Source organism: Canis aureus, chromosome 5 (genome assembly GCF_053574225.1).
Source record: "Canis aureus isolate CA01 chromosome 5, VMU_Caureus_v.1.0, whole genome shotgun sequence".
In the NCBI taxonomy this organism is placed as follows: Eukaryota; Metazoa; Chordata; class Mammalia; order Carnivora; family Canidae; genus Canis; species Canis aureus.
In genome coordinates, this window is record NC_135615.1 from 79,710,316 (window position 1) to 79,736,720 (window position 26,405).

Below are 26,405 nucleotides of genomic sequence, written 5' to 3' on the forward strand. Positions count from 1 at the left end.
TTTCTCTCTCTGGGCTCAGTTTCCCCTTCTGTCAGATGAGGGGCTGCTCCAATCATTGCTCGGGACCCCAAAGGGGCAGTGTCCAGTGGTGGCCTGCCAAATCCAAGTCCTAAGGACTTTTCTTGCGAGGGAAGTCACATCAGCTCAGTTTCCCCTTTGGCTGTTTTCAGAGACCAAAATCACTTTGGTTGACTTTCAGGGACCACATGGCAAAAAGCTAAAATGTCCTCAGCTGAGTAGAACCTCCACCAAGTTTCTGAAACTGTGTTCTACTGAATCCTCATCCAGGGAAATGTTCTATCTGAAAGGGGAAGAAGAGGTTTTATGATTAAATAAGTTTGGGAAACAATGTTGTATATGTCCACCCCATGTATCCCTTGGCAATTCAAATGCACATTTTTGGATAAAAAGGAATTGCAAAGGTGAATCCTGTTTAACTCTACTTAACACCCCCTTTCTCAAGATCGTTTGCAAAACGTCCCATGCAATATGCATCCCATGAAACCCACTTTGGGGTGCTGAACTACAAGAATGAGGGTGACTGTTCTATTAGTATGTCTCAGATAATAGTCAAAATGGACTTCTTACTCCAGGGGTGACTTTAAATTGGGACAGGTACTAACATTCAAGATGGGATTCAGGGAAATACGGAGTAGATTTCCTTTTAACATCAATCTTATTTTCTCTTTGGAAGTGGATAGAGAACCCAGAAACTGTGTAAGGCAACCAAGTGGGGCTAGTTAGGCACAGAACAGAGACTCAGACCCCGAAAAGGAAGATAATGAATCCCTGTGCTACTAATTCCCAGCTCGGCGACCTTGGACACGATCCTTACCGTTTCTGACTCTTAGATTCCATGTCTAAAAACCAGACATGCTCTACCTCCCACATAAAGAGTAAATGAGTTACCATATGAGAACACCTTGCATAATGCCTGACACGTAGGAGGTGCTCATTAGATGTCTCTTAGATCTGAGCCAGTTGTTGAAGCAAAGAAACACAAATGGCCCATGCTGAGAAGATTGGAATTGATGGAGAGAATGGACAGGTGTAAAGAGTTGACAGACTACAGAAACGGGCATGGGGTAGTCGCGTATGCAGAGCACAAGGCAATGAGAGAGAAGCAAAATATTGACAAATTTCAAAACCAGTGAAAGCCCAAGAGGCCCCAAATGCTGAGGGCCAATCTCAAGGTTGAGTGGGACAGCAGGAGGCCCAATCTAGCCCGCCCAGGACACAGGAAAGAACCACAAAAGACCCATTTATAGATCAGATTTCTCGCGGTGCAACAAGTCAGACAGTATCTCCCTAATTCACCATCAAAGTGTAATGTAAGGATAACATGGGATTTCGTATGTGACAGAGCTTTTTTGAATCTCATGTTAGGTAGAATACGCCCATATAGATACAATTTGAAAGTAAAAGAAGTATAAAGTTTGTTACGTGGATCAACGTCGGTGTTTATACAAGGGGTGTAATGAGTGTGCATTAAACTCCTTAACAATCTGGCATACGAAGTGCTCATTTTCTAAATCAGCTAATGAGCCCCCACCGGCCTGGCTGCCAGAAAATTCCATCTCAGTTGTATTCCTCAAAGCCCTCCTCTCCCGAGAATTGTGCAAAAGTCCTCAGGGGCTTGTACAGTCTGAACCATCCCAGAAGAGACCCTCTGACCACCAGCCCTCCCTGGACTTGCTGATCCACCATCCCAGCGTACGTTGAAGGTGGCATTTCTATTGCCTTGGAGCCAAGATTGTGCACAGGACATCTTTGCCCTGGCTGGGTGGCGGTGGCAGTAGTGGCAGGGGCGGAGTTCTCTGTGCCTGGGGTCAGAACTCCCTCTTCTCAGCTCACAGCTATGCCCATCAGAGGTCCTGCCAACTCCGCTTTTTTGGAACTCATTAAATTTTTCCATCCTACCCTTCCTATTCTCTGGGGGAGCCCTCCCCTGTTCCTCCTCTGTCCCCTCCCTACTAGGAGCTGCTTCTGCCAACCGTTGGAACCACATCCTCTCGCAGACAATCCCACTCTGGTCACCCAGAGGAGCTCAGGCCCTGGGGGCTCTGGCTTAAGGGGGACCTGGAAACTTCTGCTTCCGGCTACCTTCTTGGGATGAAAAAGAGGAAACTACCCATCATTGTGAGAACAAAAGCACAAATTGATACTATCTCAGCAAATGATCACATAGACACAAATAGTACATTCTTCACACTCCTTAAACAAAATTTGATTTAAAGTGAGCTGTTTGGAATGAGTTCCTTTTTCTTTGTAATGAGAGATCCATTTGTTTTTGAGCAAACTGCGCTGCAGGCAGAAAACTTAGAGCGCCAGCCACATGCTCTGACCTCAGTCCTGATACCAGCCGGACGAAGATCTCCCTGGTTGCTGGCTCAGTTGTATGAGGAGGCAGACAAATTTCTTGAGGATGAATGGGTAATGCTGACTCTGTAGGGTGAAGACAGTTCCCCAGAGATGACCAAAGAAAAGAAATTCCAAGCCGCACCCTTCACCTCCTCGTGTCCTCACCCTCACGCTTCCTTACATTGGAAAACTGTCCTGTCTCTCCTTCCTCCTCTTTTCAGGTCACAGCTGTTTATTTTAGGGCACAAATTCACTGTAAAGAAAAAGCCAGACAACCCTGGTAATTTTTCCTGTGATGTGGGGCCAAAGCTATAAAACCAGGACTTTACTCTGACGTGAAATTACCCGTCTGGACGTCTCAGTGCAGAAGAAGGTGACTCAATTGCTAGGGAGATGACTTCATGCTCTTTTTTTTATGAAAAGAGAGTAGGAAAATTAAGGTCAACAGAGAGAAGAAAGAAAGAAGGCTGGTGGAGCCTGTTCCCAGGGAGAACACTAATGCTCCAGGATTGTCAGAGTTGGCCATGAACTTGCCACCCAGTGTGGCCTAGAGGAAAACACGAATGCATAGAGTAGGCCTGGAGGAGAAAACCAAAGTGACAGAGAGGACTGGGATTGGGGCCATGGGGGCTGGTAAAGGTGGTTGGGGAGAAGTTAGACTCAAACTGGGGTGCATTCAATTTTAGGATGACTATATATAGTTATAAGTTCCGGATTGGAGACTTTCCTCTCCCTCTTGGAGATACTCAGACATCTTTTATTGAGCAACTAGTCTTTGCAAATACTCCAGGCACTGAGGGTACAAAGATGTACAAAAAGAGCCATTATTCTAATATTTAAGATCCTAACTTAATTTACTTCAGTCTCAGTTTACTTGCCTCTATTATAATGGGTATGATCATTCCTATTTTATAGAGTTGTCAAGAATCTTAAAGGAAGGTATAGAAGTATATACTTCTGTTAACTGTAAAATGCTATACAAATGCTCCTCTTTTTTTTTTTTTTACAGCAACTATGGAAAGAGTATGGAGGTTCTTCAAAAAAAATTAAAAATAGGATTACTATATGTTCCACTACTGAGTATTTACCCAACAAAAACAAAGCACTAATTTGAAAAGATATATATGCATCGCATGTTTATTGCAACATGACTTACAATAGCCAAGACATGGAAGCAGCCCAAGTGTCCATCAATAGATGAATGGATAAAGATGTATAATATATATATATAATAGATAAATACTATATGAAATAGAATATTACTCAACCGTAAAAAAGAATGAAATCTTGCCAGAGGGGAAGGAGGAAGGGAGAGGGTAGGGGGGTGGGGGGGAAATAGCTGAAGTAGATTAAGACTATACTTCTGTGATGAGTAAGGAGAAAGGTATAGAATTGCTGAATCATTTGTACACCTGATACAGTAAAACACTGTATTTAATTATACTTGAGTAAAAAAATACAAATGCTCTTTATGTATTTATTGTAGCAAGCCTTGTTCAAAGGAAGGTTTGAAACAGTAACTTGTCAATAAATTTTTTCCTCTTTTTTTAACTTAATAAATGTTTGAGATCCAAGAAATGTACCAAAATGTTGGGAAGATGCTACAAAGAATGGTGTCCTGATAAATGTTCAACAAATGGCTCTCCAGTGCAAAAAAGTCTTGAGTTGTAACATTCGCTAATTTCCGTGGTGTAAATAATCCCACCACAGCCCATTTCAAGCTACCAACACAACGTTACTAAATGCATAGTTGGGAAAATACAGATATGTGGACGCCAGCATATCACTGACACCAAGAAGTCTTTTTCCTAGATAAAATAAATTTGAGAATAAATTGAAAATCTGATGCATCACCTCCAAGTACAACAGTATGTATTTCCCACAAATACAGGCATTCCCTCATACAACCACATTAAAACTATAAAAATCAGGGACACCTGGGTGGCTCAGCGGTTGAGTGTCTGCCTTTGACTCAGGGCATGATCCTGGAGCCCTGGGATCGAGTCCCGCATCGGGCTCCCTGTGTAGCTTGCTTCTCCCTCTGCCTGTGTCTCTGCCTCTCTGTGTGTGTCTCTCATGAATAAATAAATGAAACCTTAAAAAAAAAAAAACTATAAAAATCAGGAAGTAAATGCCAGCTGATCCAGAGACCCTCATGCAAGTTTCACCAGCTATCCCCACAATGTCCTTTATAGCAAAAAGATCCAGTTTAGAACCACATGGTGCAATTAGTTGGTGAGTCTCTTTGGACTCATTTCATCTGGAACAGTTCCTTGGCTTTCCCTTGACTTGCATGATCTTGACATTTTTTAAGATTTCAGGCCAATGATTTTATAGAACATCCCTCAATGTGGCTTTGACTGTTCACTTCCTCACGATTCTATTGAAGTTTTGCATCATAAGCAGGAACATGAGGGGAGCAGCAGCGAGTTCTCACTGCGTCCGATCAGGTGGAACACTGTTTAGCTGTATCCCATTACTGATGTTCATTTTTATCTCTTGATTACGGAAGTGTCTGCCTTTTGCAATTAGTAAGTATTGTTTGGGGAAGTACTTTGAAACTCTGGAACTATCCTTTTCTTCATGACTTTTCAATTCATTCCTTTTTTGATTTATATCTCTATGGACTCATGGTTTCCTATTTCATGAGTTTTAATCCATTATTATCATTATTTTGTTGCCAATTTGTCCCTGATTTGGACAGTGGGACATTGTTCTTTGAACAGTTCCCTTTTTTTTTTTTTTTTTTTTTTGGCACCACATGATGTTCCAGGCTCACTATGTACCATCTCTACCCCAGCTTGGAATCAGCTGTTTCTCCAAGGTGCTCCGCTTCCCTGGACTCCTTAGCAGAGTCATTAGTGGAGGATGGTATTTAGAAACCAAGATCTGAATTGTGCTCTGAGGGTTGTCATGGGGGTGTCACCGCTCCTAGGCACCTTCAGCAGAGAGAGCAGGATACACACATGTGAGCACGCACACACATCTATATTTATTTCTGAATCTATCTTTTTTTTAATTGAAAGCCATGAATTCACACCGACCTTTAATTCTGATTCAAAACCTCAAATTTTTTTCTGGTTTTCTCCCTCTTAATATTTGTATCTTCCTTCTCCAACAGAGAAAACCTGGGTCCCAGGAGTTATGGAGATATATAACTCACATCCTGTAAAGACAGGCTTCGATGGCTCAAAGACAATTTCTTGTCTTTTAGGATATTCACAAGATTGTACAAACATTATCATTGTCTAATTCCAGAATATTTTCGTCATCCCAAAAAGAAACTCCAAACCAGTTAGGAATCACCCCCCAAATACTCCTCCTTCTATCTCCTGTCACCACCAGTCCAGTTTCTGATTCCATGTATTTGCCTTTGGGGACATTATAAATGGGAATCAAACAATATGTGACCCTTTCTACCTGACTTCTTTAATTTAGCACAGTGTTTTCAAGGTTCATCCATGTTGCAACATGTGTCATGACTTCATTCATTTTTAGAGGTGAATAATATGCCATCGTATGGATAAACCATGTTCTCTCTTCTCTATTGGTTAATGGGTTTGGGTTATTTTCACCTTCTTGGTTATTATAAATAATCCTGCCATGAACATTCACTTACAAGTTTTTATGTGAACATGTTTTTGATTCTCTTGAGTAGATACTGAGGAGTGCAATTGCTGAGTCAGGGGGTAATCCTATCTTACTTTTTGAGAAACTGCCAAAATGTTTTTCAAAGTACCAAAAAAAAAAAAAAAAACCCCAAAGTACCTGCATGATTTATTTTCCCAATAGGAATTATGAGGGTTTCTTCTTTTTTTTTTTTTTTTGAGGGTTTCAATTTCTCCACATCTTCCCCAAGACCAGTTACTGTCTGCTTGTTTTATTATAGTCATTCCAGTGGCTGTGAAATGGTCTCATTGTGGTTTTGCTTTGCATTTTGCTAATAAGAAATGATACTGAGCATCTTTTCATATATGCTTATTGATCACTAGGTAACTTTTTTGGAGAAATGTCTACTCCTTTGCCCATTTTTTAATTGGTTTGTCTTTTTGCTGTTGGGTCGTAAAAGATTGTTATGTGTTCTAGGTACTATACCCTTATCAGACATCAAATTTTCAAGTATTTTCTTTCATTTTATGGATTCTCTTTTCGCACTTGTGAGACTTTCTCTGCTAATTTTGATCAAGTTATCTATTTTTTCCCCTAGGTTGCTTGTGTTTTATGTGTTGTACCTAAGGGACTATTACTTAATCCAAGGTCATGAGGATTCTCAACTATGTGTTCTTCCGAATGCTAACAGTTTTAGCTCTTACATTTAGGTTTGATCAATTTTAAGTTAATTTTCATATAAAATGTCCAACCTCATTCTTTTGTACATGGATATCCAGTTGAACCAGCATCATTTGTTGAAGACAATTTCCCCTTTGAGTTGTTTTAGCATCCTCGTTGAAAGTCAATTGGCCATAAATAGAATGATTTTACTTCTAGACTCTCAATTCCACTGAACTCTATCTCTCCCTTTCTGCTAGCACCAGATAGTCCTGAATACTGTAGCTTTTTGGTAAGTTTTAAAATCAGAACTGAGCTCTCTAACTTCATTCTTCTTTTTAAAATTTGTTTTGGCTATTCTGGGTCCACTGTATCGCCATATGAGTTTTAAAATCAGCTTGTCAATATCAGTTTTAAAAAAAAAAAAGCCAGGTAGGTTTTCAATAGGTTATTTTTTATTGTGGTTGCCCTTTATCAAATTGAGGAAGTTCTTTTCCATTCCTAGCTTCCTGAATGTTTTCATAATGAAAGTGTGTTGAATTTCACCAAATGCTTTTTCTGCAACTATTGGGATGATCATATGTTTTTTCTCATTTATTTTAATAAAATTATATTGCATTGATTTTTTTATATTGAACCAATCTTGCATTTCTGGGATAAATCCCTAGTTATGGTATATAATTCCTTTTATATTCTGCTGGATTTGGTTTGCTAGATTTTGTCAAGGATTTTTGCATCTATATCCATAAAGAATGTTGGTCTCTATTTTTTCTTTGTGATATGTTTGTCTAGTTTGGGTATTAGGGGAATATATGTCCAGAATGAGTTCAGAAATGTTCCCTCCCTTCTATTTTTTTTAGAAGAGTTGGGTTTTTTTAAATATTTTTTAATGATTTTATTTATTTATTCATGAGACAGAGAGAGAGAGACAGAGAGAGAGAGGCAGAGACACAGGCAGAGGGAGATGCAGGCTCAATGCAGGGAGCCTGACATGGGACTCAATCCCGGGTCTCCAGGATCAGGCCCTGGGCTGAAGGCAGCTCTAAACCGCTGAGCCACCCGGGCTGCCCTCTCCTGTGATTTCTTTTTTGACCAATTAATTATTTAGAAGTATGCTGTTGAATTAGCACATGTTTGTGAATTTCCCAAATTTCCCTCCGTTATTGATTTCTAATTTTATTCCATTGTGTTCAGAGAACATACCTTATATGACTTCAATCCTTTTACATTTATTGAGACTTGTTCAATGGCCTATTAAATCATCTATTTTGAAAAATGTTGCATATGCACTTGAGAAGAATTTATAAGAAAAAATAATATATATCTTTATGGCTGAGGAATGATCCTGAAGGAAGCAAGAGAAGTGATTTTGTACAAAAGAGAAGAAAGAATTGTCGGTGCAATGTCCATGACCAGACCGTGGGGGAGGGGTTCAAGTTCACAAATGGAGGGACTGGCTATAGCCAGAACAGCTTACCTATGGGAATAGGAGTGCAGAGAGATCCTGATGGGTGATTGTTTCAATATCTCAATAAATAGGCAGGAAGGTCAACAGATGAGAGTAAGGATTGGGAAGAAGTAGGGGTTTAAGGAGAGAGCAGAAGATACCAACTAGCCACTCTGGAGAGTCGAGAATGAATGGACTAAAGACATGTTGGGTGCTTGCCTGGAAGCATTAAAGCCCCATTGGAAGATCATGGTCAGCAGGTTGTGTGTGTGTGTGTGTGTGTGTGTGTGTGTGTGTGTGTGTGTGTTTTCAGCCTTGTTTAGCATCCCTGGGACAGGCCCAGAACACATGGAGAGTTGGATTTTATCAAGAAGTCAAGTGACTTACAATTAACCATGGAATTGTAGCTGGGGAAGGAGACAAGTAAGGGCATTAAAAGACAAGAGGCCATAAAATGCTGATAGAAGCACTGGAGGTTCCAATGTCCACAGATTGTGAGAGTTTGCATATTAAAAAAAGTGAACTAGAAAGACAGGAACTGGTAGGTAGACTTGGGTGCACAAAACCGATTTGTGGCTTATTAGTAAAACAGAGCATGGTCAGTGGAGTGAGAGACTGGGTTGGATGGGAGAGATCATAGGAGGAGGGGTGGCCAAGGAACTGAGATCCCCAAGGCTTAGAAGGATCATCCACAAATATGTTGCAAACATCACAAATTCAGACTGGAGTTGGGGGGAAAACAACAGTGAGCCAGGAGCCCAGATCACTGGAAAATGAGAGGAATGAGCCAGAAGTCAGCAGAAGACAGTAGAAAGTAGAATCTGATGACAGGAAGTCCAAATCTAATTAGAATGAGGGGAGGGATAAGGGTCTACACTGGGCAATCAGGAGCAAAGAGGATCCTGCCCACCTCCAGACCCCTCGGTACAAAGGTGATGAAAAGAGCAACAGCCGCCACCTAAGAGGGACAGCAGAAGCCCAAAGGGGAGCCGGGGTCCCAGTAGCATGTGTTGGCAAAAGGAATGTCCAGGGAAGAAGTCAAGAAATGGAGATTATTTTGCTGATAACCCAACTCCAGAGGGCAGAGTGGAAGGTCTTTTAGGAGTCGGGGATAGGTGGGTGAAGGGGACCAGAATAGGGCATGATAGAGCCTTTTGGAGATTAGCAATCCAAGATGAGGAGCCACCTGGGAGTCTGGAGTCCAAACAACAGGACAAAGGGGCTTGTAGGGGCTCAAAGCAGATCATAGTAGTGAGGTGGGAGTGCTGGGGTAGGGAGGGCCAGGTGTTAGGTGCGTGTTCCCCCCACATGTTGCTGGCAAAGGAGGAATCTAATTTAGTGACTGGAGCATTGGTGCAGGAGCCAGATTCCTTCAGGTTGCATCCTGTTGTCACCTGCTAGCCATGTATGGCCACCTAACCTCTCTGTGACCTAGTTTCCTCACCCACAGAGTAGAAATAAAATCTATTTCCTAGATGTGTGGTGGACAGTAAGTCCTAATCCATGAAAACGCTCAACAAATGGTAGCTCTTGTGAGAGCCACAGGGTGAGGTTCACCTAAAGCCAGACTGCCTAAGGACTTCCCAGTCATATGAGCCAAGAAATGCCCTTTCCTTGTGGACTATACTAGCTTGAATTGAGTTTTCTGGATTTTTTTTAAGATTTTATTTATTTATTTATGAGACACACAGAGAGAGGCAGAGACGTAGGCAGCGGGAGAAGTAGGCTCCCTGCAGGCAACCTGATGTGGGACTTGATCCCAGAACCCTGAGATCATGAGCTGAGTCCAAGGCAGACGCTCAACCACTGATTCACCCAAGTGCCTGAGTTTTCTGACTTTTATGCCCAAAAGATTTGGGAATAGGAATAGATTCCTATTTTCAATAGGAAAGGAAGCTAAGAATCAGAGAGATTAACTTGGCTACTCAAAGATACACAGCTCAGATTTAAACACAGGATAATCTGACCTACCAGCCTGCTCAAAAATAGCCATGCCACCACGATTCAAAGCCTAGGTGCCCAGGAGTCTCTAATATTTCTAGTTGAGTGTCTCCCTCCCAGGAAGACTCTGCAAAAGCCAAGACTGGACATTGTAGAGAAAAGAGAAGCTGGTTTGGCCGCCTCTTGACCTTGGGCTGATCACTCTGCAGAACAGTTTAATGGGTGACAGGCCGTGCTTGGGAGGACTAATTTTCACATGGCCCAGTGGTCCAGATCCTGGGTCTGTGCTCCCTGGAATGTGGTGAGCAGAGGACAATTGGAGAGGTGTTCTCGGATAGGCACATATTGTCTCCAGGCTCCTGTATCCAGGACAGCATGAGTCAAAGGAGGCGAGAGCCGAGGGGTTTCATTTCAGGCAAGAGATGCCACATTACACACCCACACTGTCCCTGCTTTATTTACCAATTTTTTTATTTCTTTTTTTAATATTTTATTTATTTGTTCATTCATGAGAAACACCACAGGGAGAGTATTTACCAATTTTTCTTCTATTATTCTATCTTCATGTCTCTTCTTTTTTTCTACATCTCCTCTTTGTACAAATATTTTGGAATTATTTACCAAAAATATATACAAATGAAATATAAATCCAAAGATGGAACATCAGATCTCAGGACGAAGTAAACCATAAACTAGAATAGGGCTTTTATACTAGGGGCACCTCAGTGGTTCAGTGGTTGAGCATCTGCCTTTGGCTCAGGTCGTGATCCCAGGGTCCTGGGATCAAGTCTCACATCAGGCTCCCCATGGGGAGCCTGCTTCTCCCTCTGCCTATGTTTCTGCCTCTGTGTGCATGTGTCTATCATGAATAAATAAAATCTTTTTTCTAAAAAAAGGACTTGTACACTAGGGAATGAGGACAGACTGTAGCACCATATACTAAATGTATTATTTCATAATGGCTATGGTTGAGCTTCCTGGTGGCCAAAGCAAACATGGGAAAGTACAATATATAGTTTGGAATATCTAAGCAGTATGGACAGACACAACTGCCCTCAGAGGAAACAAAGCTTTTCCAAGATTTAGTCCAAAAAGAAAATTCTCATATTGTGTATACAGGTGACACCAAATAGTGTCATGCACAGATATCCCTAGCCACATCCCTGAATGTACATGCAGTAATGGGTTTTTTAAGCCTATTTGTTAGAGCACCCTTTGAAAAAAAACCCAACAAAATAGTCCCAAATACGACTCAATGACAGCCTCCAGGAAACACAGAGGCACATGCAACTTTCTAATGATTTCCCTTGATCCAATAGCATTTCCCAAACTGTTTCTCAGCACCCCCAGAGTTTTACATAATACTCAAAAGTACTTTGCAGGAAATGAATTCCACAGGCAGAGAAATTCAAGATAAAAATCAGGATTAAACAAAATCAGGCCGGTTTTCTAATGACGGAATTTCCAAGAGCTCCTAACACTCCAGCATCCATGTGAATCTCCAAGTTCAGGTAAAGGGTGCATTCTTTCCCATGTTTGTCTCTGGAACCCTCCTTTCCACCTACTCCCACTTTTTCAGGAGGAACTTATAAGAAGCTCACAGAAAGCTGGAGTTGCATGGACATGGTTGAGAAATTAAGATCTGGAATAATGGGTGAGCCCAACTCCAAATAAAATCCCTCTCGGCCAGGTATTTAGTAGAGTTGGCCATCTGATGGTCTAAGGTCATGGCGTCTGACTGGGACCAGGCTTCAGGTGGCCTGCTACTCTCGTGATGTGATAAGAACACCTCTTCCTCAAACCCTTCTTTTCCTGGACTCACATTCTTAGTCCAAACAACTGGAGGACACAGGAAAGAGGTTATAGAGGACAAAGACAAGAACCTCTCAGAACCCATGAGATGCTCCACCTCTACCATAGGGGGACAGGTGTGCTCCCCTGGAGGCCTGAGCCAGGTCAAAGGTGGGGTTCCCTCTGCCCATGGCTTAGCTCCACAAAGCTGAGGGAGTAGATAAGGGGATGGGGGCTTAGGACCAGATATGCTAGACGTGTCCCTGGAGGTAGACAGAGGGGATCAAGGAAGAATTCCAAGTTGAAGTCTCAACTAGAGCTAGCCAGAGATAAATAGTGGGAGGGGCAGGAAAGTAAGTTTAGAGGTGGCAGAGGGAAATGGGTCTAGACCCTAGAATCACTACGAATTCAAAGCAAATGTGGCCTTAGGGGCCCATTACCTTCTTTCTGAAACCTCAAGGAGAGAAGTGTGGTGATGATTCTGAGTTGGTCAAAAGTGGCTTCATCTACGGCTCATTGGCTGACAGTTCCAACCTTCATGGCTTAAATCAGGGTCATCGACAACTCAACATAGATGCAGGTGTGGGATCCCAACCACCAGATGCTCCCCAGCCGAAATGGCAGGTAGAGAGGTAAGGCACATATCGAAACTCTGAAAGGGCCAGATATGAAAAACGCATGTCCGGGCACGCGCATCCCAGGACTGCAGATGATGGTGGAAAATGGAAAAACCTAGACGTGGCCCTTGTGGGAACTGATTCATGAAAACATGGTGCATTCATGAGACAAAATACCCCGCCACCTTCACAAATGACTTGAGGTACATTAATATGAAAATGGATGATAAAATAATGGTTAAAAATACAGATCATCGAAATATGAACAGCAGCATCGCATTTCAACGGGCAAACTGTTTTGTGTGCAAGTACGCACAGAGAGACGTCTGAGAGGGGATCTCGAAATCAAGACTGGTTCTCTGTGAGCTGTGAGGCTGCTGATTACTGACATTCTTTTCCTTTTCATTCATCAGTAATTCTTTTCTATAAATAAACGTGGATTTTTTTTTTTTACATAATTATTTTTTAAAAACAGAAAAAGAAAGCAGAGTGTGGTTTCGAACTTCCTGTAGCCGGTGCCCGAGGCACACGCTGGTCTCTCTTGCTTCATGTCTCCGTCTCTGTCCTTCAATTCTGTTATTCTGTTACTGTCACTCTGTTCCAAGTGCCATTCTTCTGTCTCCCCCAGCAGCCCATCCTCAGACTCACAGATGCTCTAGGGGGGACCAGAGCGTAGGCGGCCAGGTCCTAACGTGCACAGAGGCAGGAATTCTGGAATAAGACCCCAGCCAGCCCAGGGCAGAGAGAGGAACGAGGATGATGGGGTGTCTGTCTGGGACACAGCCCTCTGTGGCCTTGGAAATGTGGAGTGAGGGTGGGTTGGCCAAGATCAGTGCCAGGCATGGATGACGTCGTGTTTTCTCCCTGCTTTCCCGGTGAACTTGAGACAGGCCCTAGAGCTCAGATGAGCAATGTCTTTGCAGGGCATGCATTCGTGGCCACCAGCGCCGAGTGCCCAGGTGGTCCATCACGAGAACTGGCTCTGGCTTCCCCCCTCACAGGGGACCTCGAAGGTCTAACCTCCCTTGAGACTGTACTTCTCAAACTCCTTAGAGCCCCGGGGGTTGTGTGAAGCCACAGGATGAAAGGAACTGCTTTTCAAAGGGGGAAAAAAAAAAACCAAAAGTTTTACAAAGAACAAATGAGTTCATCTCTGTGCAGCAATTTAAAACAAACACAAATATCTTTTCTTTGAAGATTTGGAGGGACTCTAACCTTTCAAATTCTCATATGATAGCAAGCACAAACATCACACATGACATCCTAGATGAATTCTCATATTAAGTCTCTAGAGACATTTTGTATTTCCCCTGAGATGGCGCTGCTTCAGGCCATGCTGCAGATCCTGCACACGGTCACTTCTCCTTGAGAAGCCCTGGCTGGGGGTGCCTGGGGGGCTCCATTGGTTCAGTGTCTGCCTTCGACTCAGATCATGATCCCTGGGGTCCTGGGATCGAGCCCCGCATTGGGTTCCCTGCTCAGTGGGGAGCCTGCTTCTCCCTCTCCTCCCCACTCATGCTCTCTCATGCTCTCTCTCTCTCAAATAAATAAAACCTTAAAAAGGAAGGAGGAGGAGGAGGAGGAAGAGGAGGGTTGGCTGAACACATCACCAAAGTGTTTTATTTCCATGTCCCTGGGAGAGCTCCATGACACCGAGGTCAGTTATAAAGCAAGGTGCATACATTGCTGAGTCTTCCCCGAGCAGGGTGGAATGGAAGTGGGGGACTTAAGTAGCCTCCCACAGTTTCCTACAATGTTAGAGTCTCCAGTTGATCAAATTAAAATCGGAGCCTCAATGAAGTTGAAATGACTTGCCTAAGGTCACACAGCTAGTAAACTGATGAGCGTTGGATGTCCAGCTATAAAAAGCCAGGGCAGGTGATAGTTAAGCCAAAACACCTTTAAGAAACAAAGTGTTGGGGCACCTGGGTGGCTCAGGGGGTCAAGCGTCTGACTCTTGATCTCAGCTCAGGTCTTGGTCTCAGGGCAGTGAGTTCGAGCCCCAGGTTGGCCTACTCAGAAAAAAAAAAAAAAAAAGCATTTCCCAGGCTACCATGGTAGGATACAAGAAACGTGAAGGAATGTGCTGTTAAGAGCCATCATTCTCGGGGGCGGTAGTCAAAGAAGCTTTCATGTTCTAATTTCTATTTTCCTGTAATATCTGGGCTGTTATGCCCAATATATTTTCTTAATGGTGGTTGCCCAGTGATATCAAAAGGTTCTTCTTGGGGCCCCTGGGTGGCTCAGTGGTTGGGCATCTGTCTTTGGCTCAGGTTGTGATCCTGGGGTCCTGGGGTCCTGGGATCCAGTCCTGCATCGGGCTCCTTGCACAAAGCCTGCTTCTCCCTCTGCCTGTGTCTCTGCCTCTTTCTCTGTCTCTCATGAATAAATAAAATCTTGAAAAAAAAAAAAAGGTTCTTCTTTAGACATTACCCTTAAATACCTTCCCTTGGTCTGATATCAAGCTCACCTAGCTCCCTTCCTGATTATTTGGCTTTCCATAGAGCTGGCTGGCTGGGGGTGGGCAGCACTAGCCATGCTGACATCACTGTGTTATCCATCTGATTTTCTATTTCTCATTATAAGCGAACGCACCTCAACAAATTTTTCACCCTCCATCCCCAACCCTTCCTAGGGTCTAGCAAACAGAAAGTAGTAGTATATAACGCAGGTCAAAGCAACGAAAAGACGCAGGGTCCCTTTGAGCATAGTGACACACAGGCATTTAGTTCATTCTTGGCCATCTCCAGGCTAATTGTCTTATTGATGCTTGACCCTGTGTAGACATCAAATAAAGGGTTCTGGTCTTCATCTCTCACTGTGTTACTCAGAAGTCTTTCTCGTGCAAGGGACAGAAATCCAACTTGAGGTGGCCGAAGAATAAAAACAGGGATGGATTTTGTAGGTTACGATAACTAAAAAACAAAAACAAAAACAAAAACAAAGATAGAGTTCTTGCTGCAGGTATGGCTGGATCCAGGCATTCAAACGATGTCATCACAGCTGTTTCTGACCCCCTCCCTCATTTTTCTTCTGTGCTGGCCTTACTGGGGCAGGTTCTCTGCACACTGTGGTCCTAGCAGCCCCAGGGCTCCATCCTCTAGTGTGGAAACCTAGCAGTAAGACAAACTTCTCAACGGAAGTTCCAGAATTAGTTGAATCTCATTGGTGTGGTTTAGACGGCTTGCCTGTGTCTGAATCGACTGCTTCAGCCAATAGGGTGGAATATGATGACTGTCTGCCCTGAATCACATCACCCTCCCCTTTCCACAGAATGGGAGCCACATGGAATGACAGTGGTTGGCAGTGGTGGCCTGAAAGAAAAACAGGCCCTCGGAGAAGGGGAAATGGATACTGGGCCTTGGAAAAAAACAGACGCCCGGCATCAGATCCAGGGCCCCTTTCAGCTTGATCTGGGGGAAAAGATTAATGGAAAGAAACAGCCGATTGTCAAGCTGAAGGCCAAGAAGAAATACCTTGGCAGAGGTGGAATTTGGGGAACTGGATTTCAGAGACAGAGGCCCCCCTGGGAGGGGGGGCAGGGGGCACAGAGGGTGAAGCAGGAGTGCAGCACCTGCCCCTTGCGCGGGGAGGGAGGAGCTGATCGATAGAGCTGGACTCCGTGTGGACCTCAACAGGTGACGTGGGCGGTAAAGGACCGTTCGCCACGTCCTCCTGGAGTCGGGGAAGCCTACGTGAGGCATTTTTTTGAGGGAGTGGATGGGGCCACCCCACCCTCTGATGTTCAGGGCAAAGTAGGGGGATCACGTTTTCTTAACTGCACGCTGCTTACGTCCATCGGTCCCTCGTGAGTCCTGGTAAGGGAGTCGGCTGCCTGGAGGCCACACGACTTTGCGTTCCTGGGAACCTGACCTTGGATCTTGGAAGATTCCACAAGGCTCTGGCCCCATGGGAGTCCACTTGGGAGGCTGCCAGCAGGCCTGCCCTGACCACACCCTGTTTTTGCTCCCAGGCCTCACAGTGCCTCCCTTACAGGCTGTGCCAGGAGCCCAGGAGACTGGGGGCTTGGCTCAAAGTCATCCCAAACACATGGTAGCTGCCCTTGCTACTACCGAGTATGGATGCGTCTTGCACACAAGAAATGGCACCTTATCATTAGGTATGGGGAGGAAAGCAGGCCCCGAGGGTGATGCTCGTGAATCCGTAGCCGTTGATTCAGCTGCTATGACGAAAAAGGAACTGGCTACAGTAGCAGGTGCTAAAGACCCATGAGCAGCTTGGGTTGGGGTTTTTCTATGTTGGCCTGCGCTTTCTTCTCCCCTACCGCCCGCCACCCACTAGGAGTTTTTGTTCCCATCACTTCTCTCTTTTTCATGAGGCTACCGTTTGCAAATGCACTCGAAGCACAGCACTGTTCTCCACTGATCTTGACCCTGGAAGGTTTTTTTCTGAAACGTGGCCATGGGTGTTATTTCTCAAAGTGGGTTCCCCAGTCCACCTGCGTCAGCATCACGATGTCTGTCAGCTGTGCCCAGAGATTCCTATATCCCGTCCAGACCGGCTGGATCACAGTCTTTGAGTTTGGGGCGTAGAGATGTGCCTTTTTAAAGGCTCCAGGGATGGTGTGGGGTGGGGACCCTAATGCATCTCAGTGCTCCTAAGCCATCATCTTGCTGGGGCTCCTGAGGCACCTGGCCGCGACAGCAAAGTCCTGACTCACCGCACAGGCCCCGCCCCTCCAGCCTTTCTATCGGGCAACTCGATGTCTCCAGGTCCACGGGTTACTGATTAACCCTAGGTTTCAAGAAAAGAAATAACAATAACTCGAGAGAAGACGTAAGCCAAGAAACAAGCTGGGCAGCCCCAGGAGAGGCATGACAGACGGCTGTTGTCACCAGGCGCCTGACGAGGCCGAGAGGGAGGCTGAGACGCCCGGCCCGAGGCCAGGCTGCATCCAGGTCCCAGCAGCGCCTGCGGACACCCCCTGGCAATGCCCAGGCCCTGAGCCACCGCGGCCCGCTGACGCCGTGCCCGGAATGGCCTGTGCCGAGGTCCCCCAGCCGTCAGCCCCACGGCAGCCCCAGCCCGTCTCTGCAAAGGCCACCACTGCCACCGAGGCCTCGGGCCCTCCCGGGGACCACTGCGCCTCCGCGGATGGCGACCTGGAGTGCCTGGTGTGCCGGGAGCCCTACAGCTACGTCCGGCCCCCCAAGCTGCTGGGCTGCCAGCACTCCTTCTGCGCCGTCTGCCTGAAGCTCCTGCTGTGCGTCCAGGACAACACCTGGTCCATCGTCTGCCCGCTGTGCCGCAAGGCTACCGCGGTCCCCGGTGGCCTCATCTGCAGCCTGCGCGACCACGAGGCCGTGGTGGGGCGGCTGGTCCGGCCGTGCCCGGAGGTGCGGCTCTGTCCTCAGGGACTAGCAGATCCTGCCAGCGTGGCAGCAGGGTGCCCCAGCTCGGTGGGCGAGGACGGACAGGATGCGGAAAGTGCCAACCGCGTGGCGGCCCGGCGCCTGGCAGCACACTTGCTCCTGCTGCTCGGGCTCATCATCCTCATCCTGCCCTTCATCTACCCGGGCATCATGCGGTGGGTGCTTGCCGTCGTTATCTCCTTGGCCCTGCTAATGTCCTCCCTCTTCTGCTGTCACCCCAGCAGCCAGGGCGGCTGCCGGCCGGCCCCCAGGACTCTCTTCTGCAGAGGACGGAAACACAGCGAGATCTCTTCCATCGCCTGAGCGCGCTCCAAACAGATGGCACCTGCTGCCTCTTGGGCCCCATTGGGCTCGCAGTGAACAGGGTAAGGGGCTATGAACTAAGGCTGCTTCCCTCGGGGGATTGCATGCCCGCTGGACTTGCAAGCCAAAGCCGGGTGGCTGTGCTGGGTCAAGAACTACGTGCCTAGATGACAGACACGTCTACCCAGGGCGCAGCACGTCTACACCACTCGGGGTGGGGAGGGGCACATATTACTTGAACACCGCCAGCGGCCTCCTGTTCCTCCCGTTCTGATGCCCCTGGGTTTTCTTTATATACTTTGATGAACTTTTTGCAGAACAAATAGAACCAAGACTCCTTTTTTTTTTGTAATTTATGTAGCCGGTTTTATTTTCTTGCTTTGCTTTGGTTTGGTCTTCCGCGTTTGGGGCAGTTTGTTCAGATTTGTAGCTGTTTGTTTTTCCTCCTGGAAGTCAGAGCCCACAGGAAGTCCTCCTGTGTGCTGCCCACCTGGTGCCCATCCACCTCGACAAAGGTCCTGGTGGCTCGGGTGTCCTCCTGAGTCACCCCCAGGGACAGAAGGGGAGAATTTGTGTAAAGGAGCGGTTCTGAGGCTGCAGGGGGTCCCACATTTAGTTGGCAGATTTGGGGAGGGGTGGAGAGGATGTAGAGGGAATTCCTCCCAGCAGCAGCACCAATTGCCCAGCCGATGTCATTGGCTTCACAGAGAATCTCAGAGTTATAAGGTCCCCCCGGCCCCTGCCCAAGAAGCAGGTCCCACTGCCTATCAGATGCACCAACTCACGTTATGGAATCAGCTCTTTACGGATGTTGTTTTTCCTGCATTATTGCATTTCAATTCCCATCTGAGCTTTTGTCGGAAAGATAAGAGGCCCCATAAATGCAACAGTTCTTGACAATAACTCCACCTTTCCTGCCTCGCCCTGACAGTCATAGTTGTCTGAAAGATTGCTCTGGAATACAGAGGAAGCTTCTGCTGGAGGGAATGACTTTCCATGGTTGCCATGATCGAGTCTTAGCCAAGACAGGAGCCCTGGGGGGTGCAAGGGAACAAAGGGTGGGAGATGATGCCTTGTTTCCTTCCAAAGGCCTCATAATTGGGAAGCAGACGTGAAACCTCAGTGAGGCTCACTGGGCATGATCTGTTGTCCTTCCTTGACCCCACCTTTCCTCCTGATGGGATGACAGTGGTAGGTTGGATGCTCATTCATGGCTATTGTACCTCTGTTAGGGAGGAAGAAGAGACATCTATATTGGAGCACAAAGGGCTGATCCTGGCCCCATGGGTACGTGTTGTCCAGCAAGATCCTTTGCCTCTTTGAGCTTTCTCTTCCCTGGAATGAGTTAATTGGATTGGATTATTCCTAAGACTCCTGAAGCCCAGAAACTGGGGGCACTGTTGGGCCCCTGAACAGTGGACATGAGTCACATCCCCTCTGAACTCACACAGAGAAAACTCAAAACATGAGGATGTATGCAACAAGCTGTTCTTGAAATCTGGGTGCCTTCCTTTGTTTCTTATAAAGGTATTTCCAGGGCAACTCTGCACCACCCATGCTATCGGCCGCATTTACTCCTTATGCTAAGAGTATGTGTGAGTGTGTGTACGTGTGCATGAGCCCACGCTCTTAAGCCAAGGCCAGGTGGACCTAAGAACACCCTGTCTTCCCAGGATAAGTAAATGATGCAAATCGCTCAGCATTTCCAGAACTGGCCTCGGGCATGTGCAGTTTGGGATGGTTGCCAATAGGATAGGGAAAGAACACTGTCTCACCACTCACCTCCATTCATATTCCTTCTAGTTCTTGGCCCTCCACCAAGATTTCAGTTGCCAACAACAGCCCCATCTCTGCCATCACAATGACGGCACACATTTATTGAATGCCTTCGACGTGCCAAGCACTACACTGACCGCTTTACATGAATTATCTAGCTAAATCTGCGTAACTACCTTATGAAGTAGAAATCATCTTGCCAATGAAGAGACTGAAGATCAGAGAGGTAAATCCATTTGCCTAAACTCACACAGCCAATCGCTTTCAGAGTTCCCCCAAGGGATTAATCCAGAGCTCTTTCTGTTCCATCAAGCTGCCTCCTTTCCGTGACAATCCAAACCAACCAGGAAGTTGGTTGCTGCAAGGGAGAACAGGGAACAAATCTCAGGAGGCTCTGAATTCCAGAGTCAGGTTTCCAGAGAGGCCACAGAATTCCAGAACTTGTGGTCTGCACCAATGAAAAAAAAAGGGGGTGCTCCTGGGTGGCTCAGTCGGTTGTGTCCAACTCTTGATTTCAGCTTTGGTCATGATCTCAGGGTCATGAGATCGAGCCCCAAGCAGGTTCCACACAAAGCATGGAGTCTGATTGAGATTCCCTCTCTTTCTCTCTCCCTCTCTCTCTCTTTCTCTCTCTCCCTCTCTCCTTCTCCCTCTGCCCTGCCCCTCCTCCCATGCTCTCTCCCTCTAAAATAAATAAATAAAATCTTTTAAAAGGAAGAAGAAGAAAGAAAAAGAAAAGAGAATTATAAAAATGGAATGGCTTTCTTATAGACTTTTACTACCCAGCCCCAACCTCCCCTGCAGGAAGTTGTGTTGGCACATGGTCCCCAACCATTGGCCTCCCATCTCCACTGGGGAAAGATGTCCTGACACAGCTGTCTCCACCCCCTGTGAAGCCAGCTGGTCCCAAGCACCCTCTGGCTCTGGCCGCATGTGCATGGAGGACACAAGAGACCAATATTGGTCCAGACTGTCCTGGGGAGCAGGGGAGAAGAGAGGAAGCAGGCAGCTCTGCAAAAGAACGTATGTAGGCGAATCCAGAGAGGCGAGCCTAAGCTCAAAGCTAAGCTCTGACCCAATGTATGACGAGTCGAAGTTACAGAACTTCTCTGAGCCTCACTTTGCTCACCTGTAGGGGGGATGCCACACACACACCTCCCAGGGCCCCCATGAGGATTCAAATGGATGAGATGGATGAGAATCCCATGCCCTAACAGGCTGCCTTTGTCATCAGTCAGTGACCCTTGTGGGTGAATGGGCTTCCTGGGGCCTGTTGAGTGTGATAGCAGGCTTAGGGTTGGCCTTAATAGTGGGGTGAAGCCAGTCCAGAGTCGGAGGGTTGCACAGGACAGGCCAATCTGGTAGAGAACTTGGCGCTTAGGTCCTAAGGACGAAGAGGAATTGCAGGGAGAGGCCAAATTTTATCCTTATCAGACCATTTCCCTATTCTGCGGCCTTGCAGTCAGACATAGCTGGCTTGATTCTAGCACCACCGTTCACAAGCCCCCTCACCTGTCTGAGGCTCAGGGTCCTTACGCATGAAATAGAGGTTATGGTATATATCTCATAGGGTTGCTAGGGGAGGGCTGACATAGCCCTTGGCTCAACACTGGGATTACAAGGAGTTAAAGAAGGGAGGGAGAAGACAGGTGGAAGAGATGGGTTGAGTTCTAGAAAGCACTTACAGGAATGATGAGGACAGGCTCATCTTATTTTATTCAACCTTATTGATAGGGAAGTCTGCTAAAGCCTGGCCACTAGAATTCATCTCTTAAGTCTGCTAAAGCCTGGCCACTAGAATTCATCTCTTCTGTTATCACCCTCAGCATCAGCAGAGTTCTCAACAATAATTAATAAAATAATCACTAACATGACCTGAGTGCACTGTGCAAAGTGTATTACACATGTTATCATATATGCTATAAAGTAGGTACTATTATTACCCCCCCACTTAATTATCAACAGGGCTGCTGAGGCACAGAGAGGTTAAGTAGCTTGTTCAAGATCACACAGGGAGGCAGTGGTGGCATCAAGAGGGCACCATAGAAGTCCAACTCCAGAGTTTGGACTTTGGGTCACTTAGCTGTATCTGATGGATCATTCCTGGCATATCATGAGTGTTGATGGTATGTGGGTGCCGAGGCCTGAAGGGCAAAGAATTAAGAAGAGGTGTAGTTCCTCCATTTGGTTACAGCCTCCTGACTTAGTGGGTGCTTGGGGCACAGGGTTGTGAGAACCCACGTGTCCCATTACCTACAGGCACTTTCTCATCTCACCTGACAGCCCCTGTTCACTGTTGGAACTTCTTTTCAAACGCCTAGAGGAAGTGTTTCAGTCTTTGCTAAAGCAATGAATTCTTTGTGGCAGAGGAAAGCTTTTCCAGGAATGAGGGACCTGCCTGCCCTTTCTTAGGCTGTAGGAACAGCATAGAACACAAAGAGAAACCAGATCTGAATTTTTGAATCTGCCTGGAGCTGTTCTTAGGAATTTTATATTCTTGTCTGAATATATTGAAATCACCTTTTTAAGAGGGGGGAAATATTTCCTGGGTCAGTAGAGAACTCTCTGAGGACTTGAGAACACTCTGGAACCTAGGATCCATCCATGCATTTATGCAACAAACATTTATTGAGGGCCGGCTCTATGCCAGGTATTTAATCTCATTCAATAAGGAAGTTTGATGAGAAAGGAAAACTATATGCTGACCACCTGGAAGGGGTTGGATTGTGGTCCCCTCTCGAAAAGAAAATATACTGGAGCCCTAACCCCTATAACTTCAGAATGTGACCTTCTTGGAAATAGGGTTTTTAAGAGACAAACCCTATCATCCAATATGACTGTCTTTCTAGAAAGAGAAAGTGTGGACATGGAGACAGACAGGCACGGAGGGAAGACAAGGTAAGGATGCCATGTGGGGAATGAAGGCAGGTTGAGGTAATGTTTCTACAAGCCAAGGAACGCCACCGATGGCCATCAAACCACCAGAAGCTGGGAGAAAGGCTTGGAACGGATTCTCCCCCAGAACTCTCAGCAGGAACGAACCCTGATGACACCAGGATCTTGGACTTCAGCCTCCAGAAATGTGAGGGACAATTTCTGTTGTTGAAGCCACTCAGTTGCTAGGACAGCCCTAGGACACCACACCACACCTTTCCTGTGCCTGCCCTCGTGCTGTGCCCCTCAGCTGGGCTACTTCAAGTTGAGCCTATAACTTGCCTAGAGTCTTGTAGCCCATATGTGGGAACGTCAGCTCACATTGAGTCTCATTGACTCTTGGGACTCAGCTCATGTTGAGTCTCATTGACTCTTGGGACTAGGTCCTACATCTTCCATTTATGGATGGGAAATTGAGGCTCAGAGAAGCCCAGTGATTACCCCCCCAAAAAAGTGCCTAACATGTTAGAGGTGGAGTTAGATTCATCACCCACATTTCTGAAATATCCTTAACTTTTGCAACAACCATATGAGAATTACTGGATTATTATTCCCATTTCACAGATTAAAGGCTTCAAACCCAGAGTGTCAGTGCCTCCATCGTGTATGTGCCTTTCTGTACATATTTCATAGTTTAAAAAAACGATTTAGGGGACGCCTGGGTGGCTCAGCGGTTGAGCGTCTGCCTTCAGCTCAGGTCATGATCCTGGGGTCTGGGGATGACGTCCCTCATCGGGGTCCCTGCAGGGAGCCTGCTCCTCCCTCTGCCTGTGTCTCTGCCTCTCTTTCTGCATCTCTCATGAGTAAATAAATAAAATCTTTAAAAAAAACAACAACAATATAAGCCCAACATAATTCTATGGAGTCTGAGCAACTTGAGGACAAAGACTCAGTGTGAGTGAAACTGGTACTTGGGGCTAATCCCGTGCTGACACGTCTGCCCCAGGGTGGTAGAGCTTTGTGGGTGATGCTGAAGACTGGTTTGCATCCTGCCTCTACCACTAAAAGCTGTATGAACGAGTCCCTAAACTCCAACTCTCTGAACCTCAGTTCTCATGTCTCTATAAAGGGGAAATAATCACAATCACAGATTTGTGAGCATCAAACAGGAGCACCTGTAGAGACCACTCAGCACAGTATATGGACACAGAGGATGTGCCGATGACCCACACATTAACTGCTCTACTTAGACAAAAAGATGGGTGAACTGGCTCATTTAACCAAGTGGTGGCAAGGGCGGTTAGTTTCCTGGTGGACGTTGGTAATGATGAAACCACGGCCTGGGCCTTCCCCATTCAGACTGTTTCTCCCCATTTCTGCCTCCTTTTCTCTCTGCATTTGGATTTTGGGTTTTGTTCTCTCCGACCAGCTTTTTTCCATTAGCTTGGAAACTTGACCATCTCCTGCTGATGTCTTCCTCGCTTCACCTCCGGAAAGAAAGAGACAAGATTCTTCCTTTGGTAAATGATGACAAATCCCACAGGAAGGACTCCGATTGGTCCTCTTGGGTCACATGCCCTCCTCTGTGACCAGCGGGGCTGTGTCTGGCAGTCCCAAGTAGAATCTCGTGATGGGGGAGGAGAGGACCTGGGACAAAGGAGGGCGCTGTTGGCAGAAGGATGAGGGGAACCGGGGAGACAGACAGTAGTTGATGGCTCAGCAGAGAACCGATGTGAGTAGCAGGTGTGTACGCCAATCCCCCACCTGGACCCCAGTTAATTAGAGGTGAACTTCCACCCTCATTGGCTGGCCTCCTCCCCATCCAATCTCTGTCCAGGTGGGTTCCCATGGTAATAATACCATATTTGTCTTTTGAGGGAAGACTATGTGTCCCAAATCTGCCGGTCAAAGCATTGTATGCCCTGGCCACAGGGTCTGGTTCAAGGCTAAGCCAGTGACAGCTTTACCCAGGAATCTTGCTGGAGCTACCTGGAGGGAGTGGTTTCTCCACCATAGCTGACTTTCTGGTGTCAGTCTTGCCACCTCCAAGGGAAAGCTATTTCTACTGGCAAAGCCAACCCAGAGGGAAGCTGAACCCAGCTTTCTCTCTACTAGAGAGAAGTTCCTAATCATATTATTTGAGTACCCAAATCAGGCATGCCTGATGGGTTTTTCAATAGTTACATAAGTCAAAAAAAAATGCCCTTTCTGGGCAGCCCCAGTGGCACAGTGATTTAGCACCGCCTGCAGCCCAGAGTTTGATCCTGGGGACCCTGGATCGAGTCCCACGTTGGGCTCCCTGCATGGAGCCTGCTTCTCCTTCTGCCTGTGCCTCTGCCCCGCTCTCTCTCTCTCTGTGTCTCTATGAATAAATAAATAAAATCTTTTTAAAAAATGCCCTTTCTTTGCTTGCACCATTTTGATGGGGTTGTTTCTCTTGTAACCTAAAGGAACCCTGACTCATTCGCATGTGCTTGAGTTATAGGGTCACGTGCAGTGAAAGTTAAGGAGCTGATATGGATCCATGTGCATGTCAAAGGTAGGGAGCTGAATGCCAGTGACTAATGGAGCTGAAACTCACAGGCAGGCAAGAGGGAGGCCACATGGCCTCTTGGAGGCCAAGAGAGAAACCTCATGTCCTGACTTTCCCAATCACCAGTCTTGATAGGTCCTAGCTGTTTGCCATTCCTCTCCTGCCTGCCCATGAGACCCCCATCATATATTTTCATATCTCTCTTTAAATAAGCTAGTTACCCAGAGAATTCTGATACCTCCTTATCCCTTCCCCCAACATAAGATCTGGTGCCTGGTGAAGCCCATGACCACTGTTGAATGTTAAATGGAAGAGTGTTCAGGGCAGGACACAGCATATGTGAATTCCTAGGGCAGACGCGAAGAAGGGGCAGCCAAGGCGAGCCTCAGAAAGGCTACAGGAACTGGCTGGGGCTTGAAACGAGGATTTGATTTGAACAGCCAGGAAAAAAAATGGGCTGAATGAGAGCAACGCAGGCAGCAGGAAGTGTGAGGACAGCACAGAAGCTGGAAATATAAACAGTATACTCGGGGGCAGAGAGCAGACCTGTCTGAGCTGGGGATTTCTCAGGGGAGGAAGGCAGGCCTGATGGTGAGGGCGCTTGTATGTCAGGTGGTAGAGGTCCACTGTTGTCCAGGGAGGGCTTGGCCTGCGAGTCCCTAGCTCTGAAACTCTGAAATGGCAACAGCAGACCCTTGCTGGCAGGCCCTGAGGAGAGTCTGGCTATGAACCTGAAAAGGATGTGTCCACTAGAGGTGAGCATGGTAGGATGGGGTACAGCACGCAAGGTGTCAGGAGTTCTGGGCTGTTGTTCCACTATGGATCCTGAACAAGATCCCTCAGGGCTTCCCTTCTAGACTCTGGCCTCCAATTGCATCTATCCTGGTGTGAGGGGGATGCGGGGCAGTTTCAAACACCACTGATAGTGATATCCATTCATTCATTATGCATTCGATCATTCAGTAAGTATTGAGCACCTACCATATACCATGCATTGAGTTAGGCCCTAGAGAGGCAGGGAGGGGTCAATAAGACTTAAGACCACCAAACTTTGGGATCCCTGGGTGGCACAGCGGTTTGGCGCCTGCCTTTGGCCCAGG

At 46.5% G+C, this 26,405-nt stretch overlaps 1 protein-coding gene and 1 long non-coding RNA gene across 2 annotated transcripts; both read left to right on the forward strand.

Moving 5' to 3' along the window:
• Window positions 1–2,137: 2,137 nt before the first annotated feature.
• On the forward strand, window positions 2,138–3,653 carry LOC144313527 (uncharacterized). Its single transcript, XR_013379167.1, has 3 exons — window positions 2,138–2,433; window positions 2,583–2,734; window positions 3,371–3,653. It is a non-coding gene; the product is annotated as an uncharacterized LOC144313527 (long non-coding RNA).
• A 12,428-nt stretch (window positions 3,654–16,081) lies between these two features.
• On the forward strand, window positions 16,082–25,297 carry RNF186 (ring finger protein 186). Its single transcript, XM_077899370.1, has one exon. The coding sequence runs from the start codon at window positions 17,262–17,264 to the stop codon at window positions 18,120–18,122; it is 861 nt and encodes a 286-aa protein (XP_077755496.1). The 5' UTR covers window positions 16,082–17,261; the 3' UTR covers window positions 18,123–25,297.
• The last annotated feature ends 1,108 nt before the right edge of the window (window positions 25,298–26,405 follow it).

Coding starts and splice junctions, on each gene's coding strand:
- RNF186 (XM_077899370.1), top strand. CDS start 17,262: ATGACAGACGGCTGTTGTCACCAGGCGCCTGACGAGGCCGAGAGGGAG.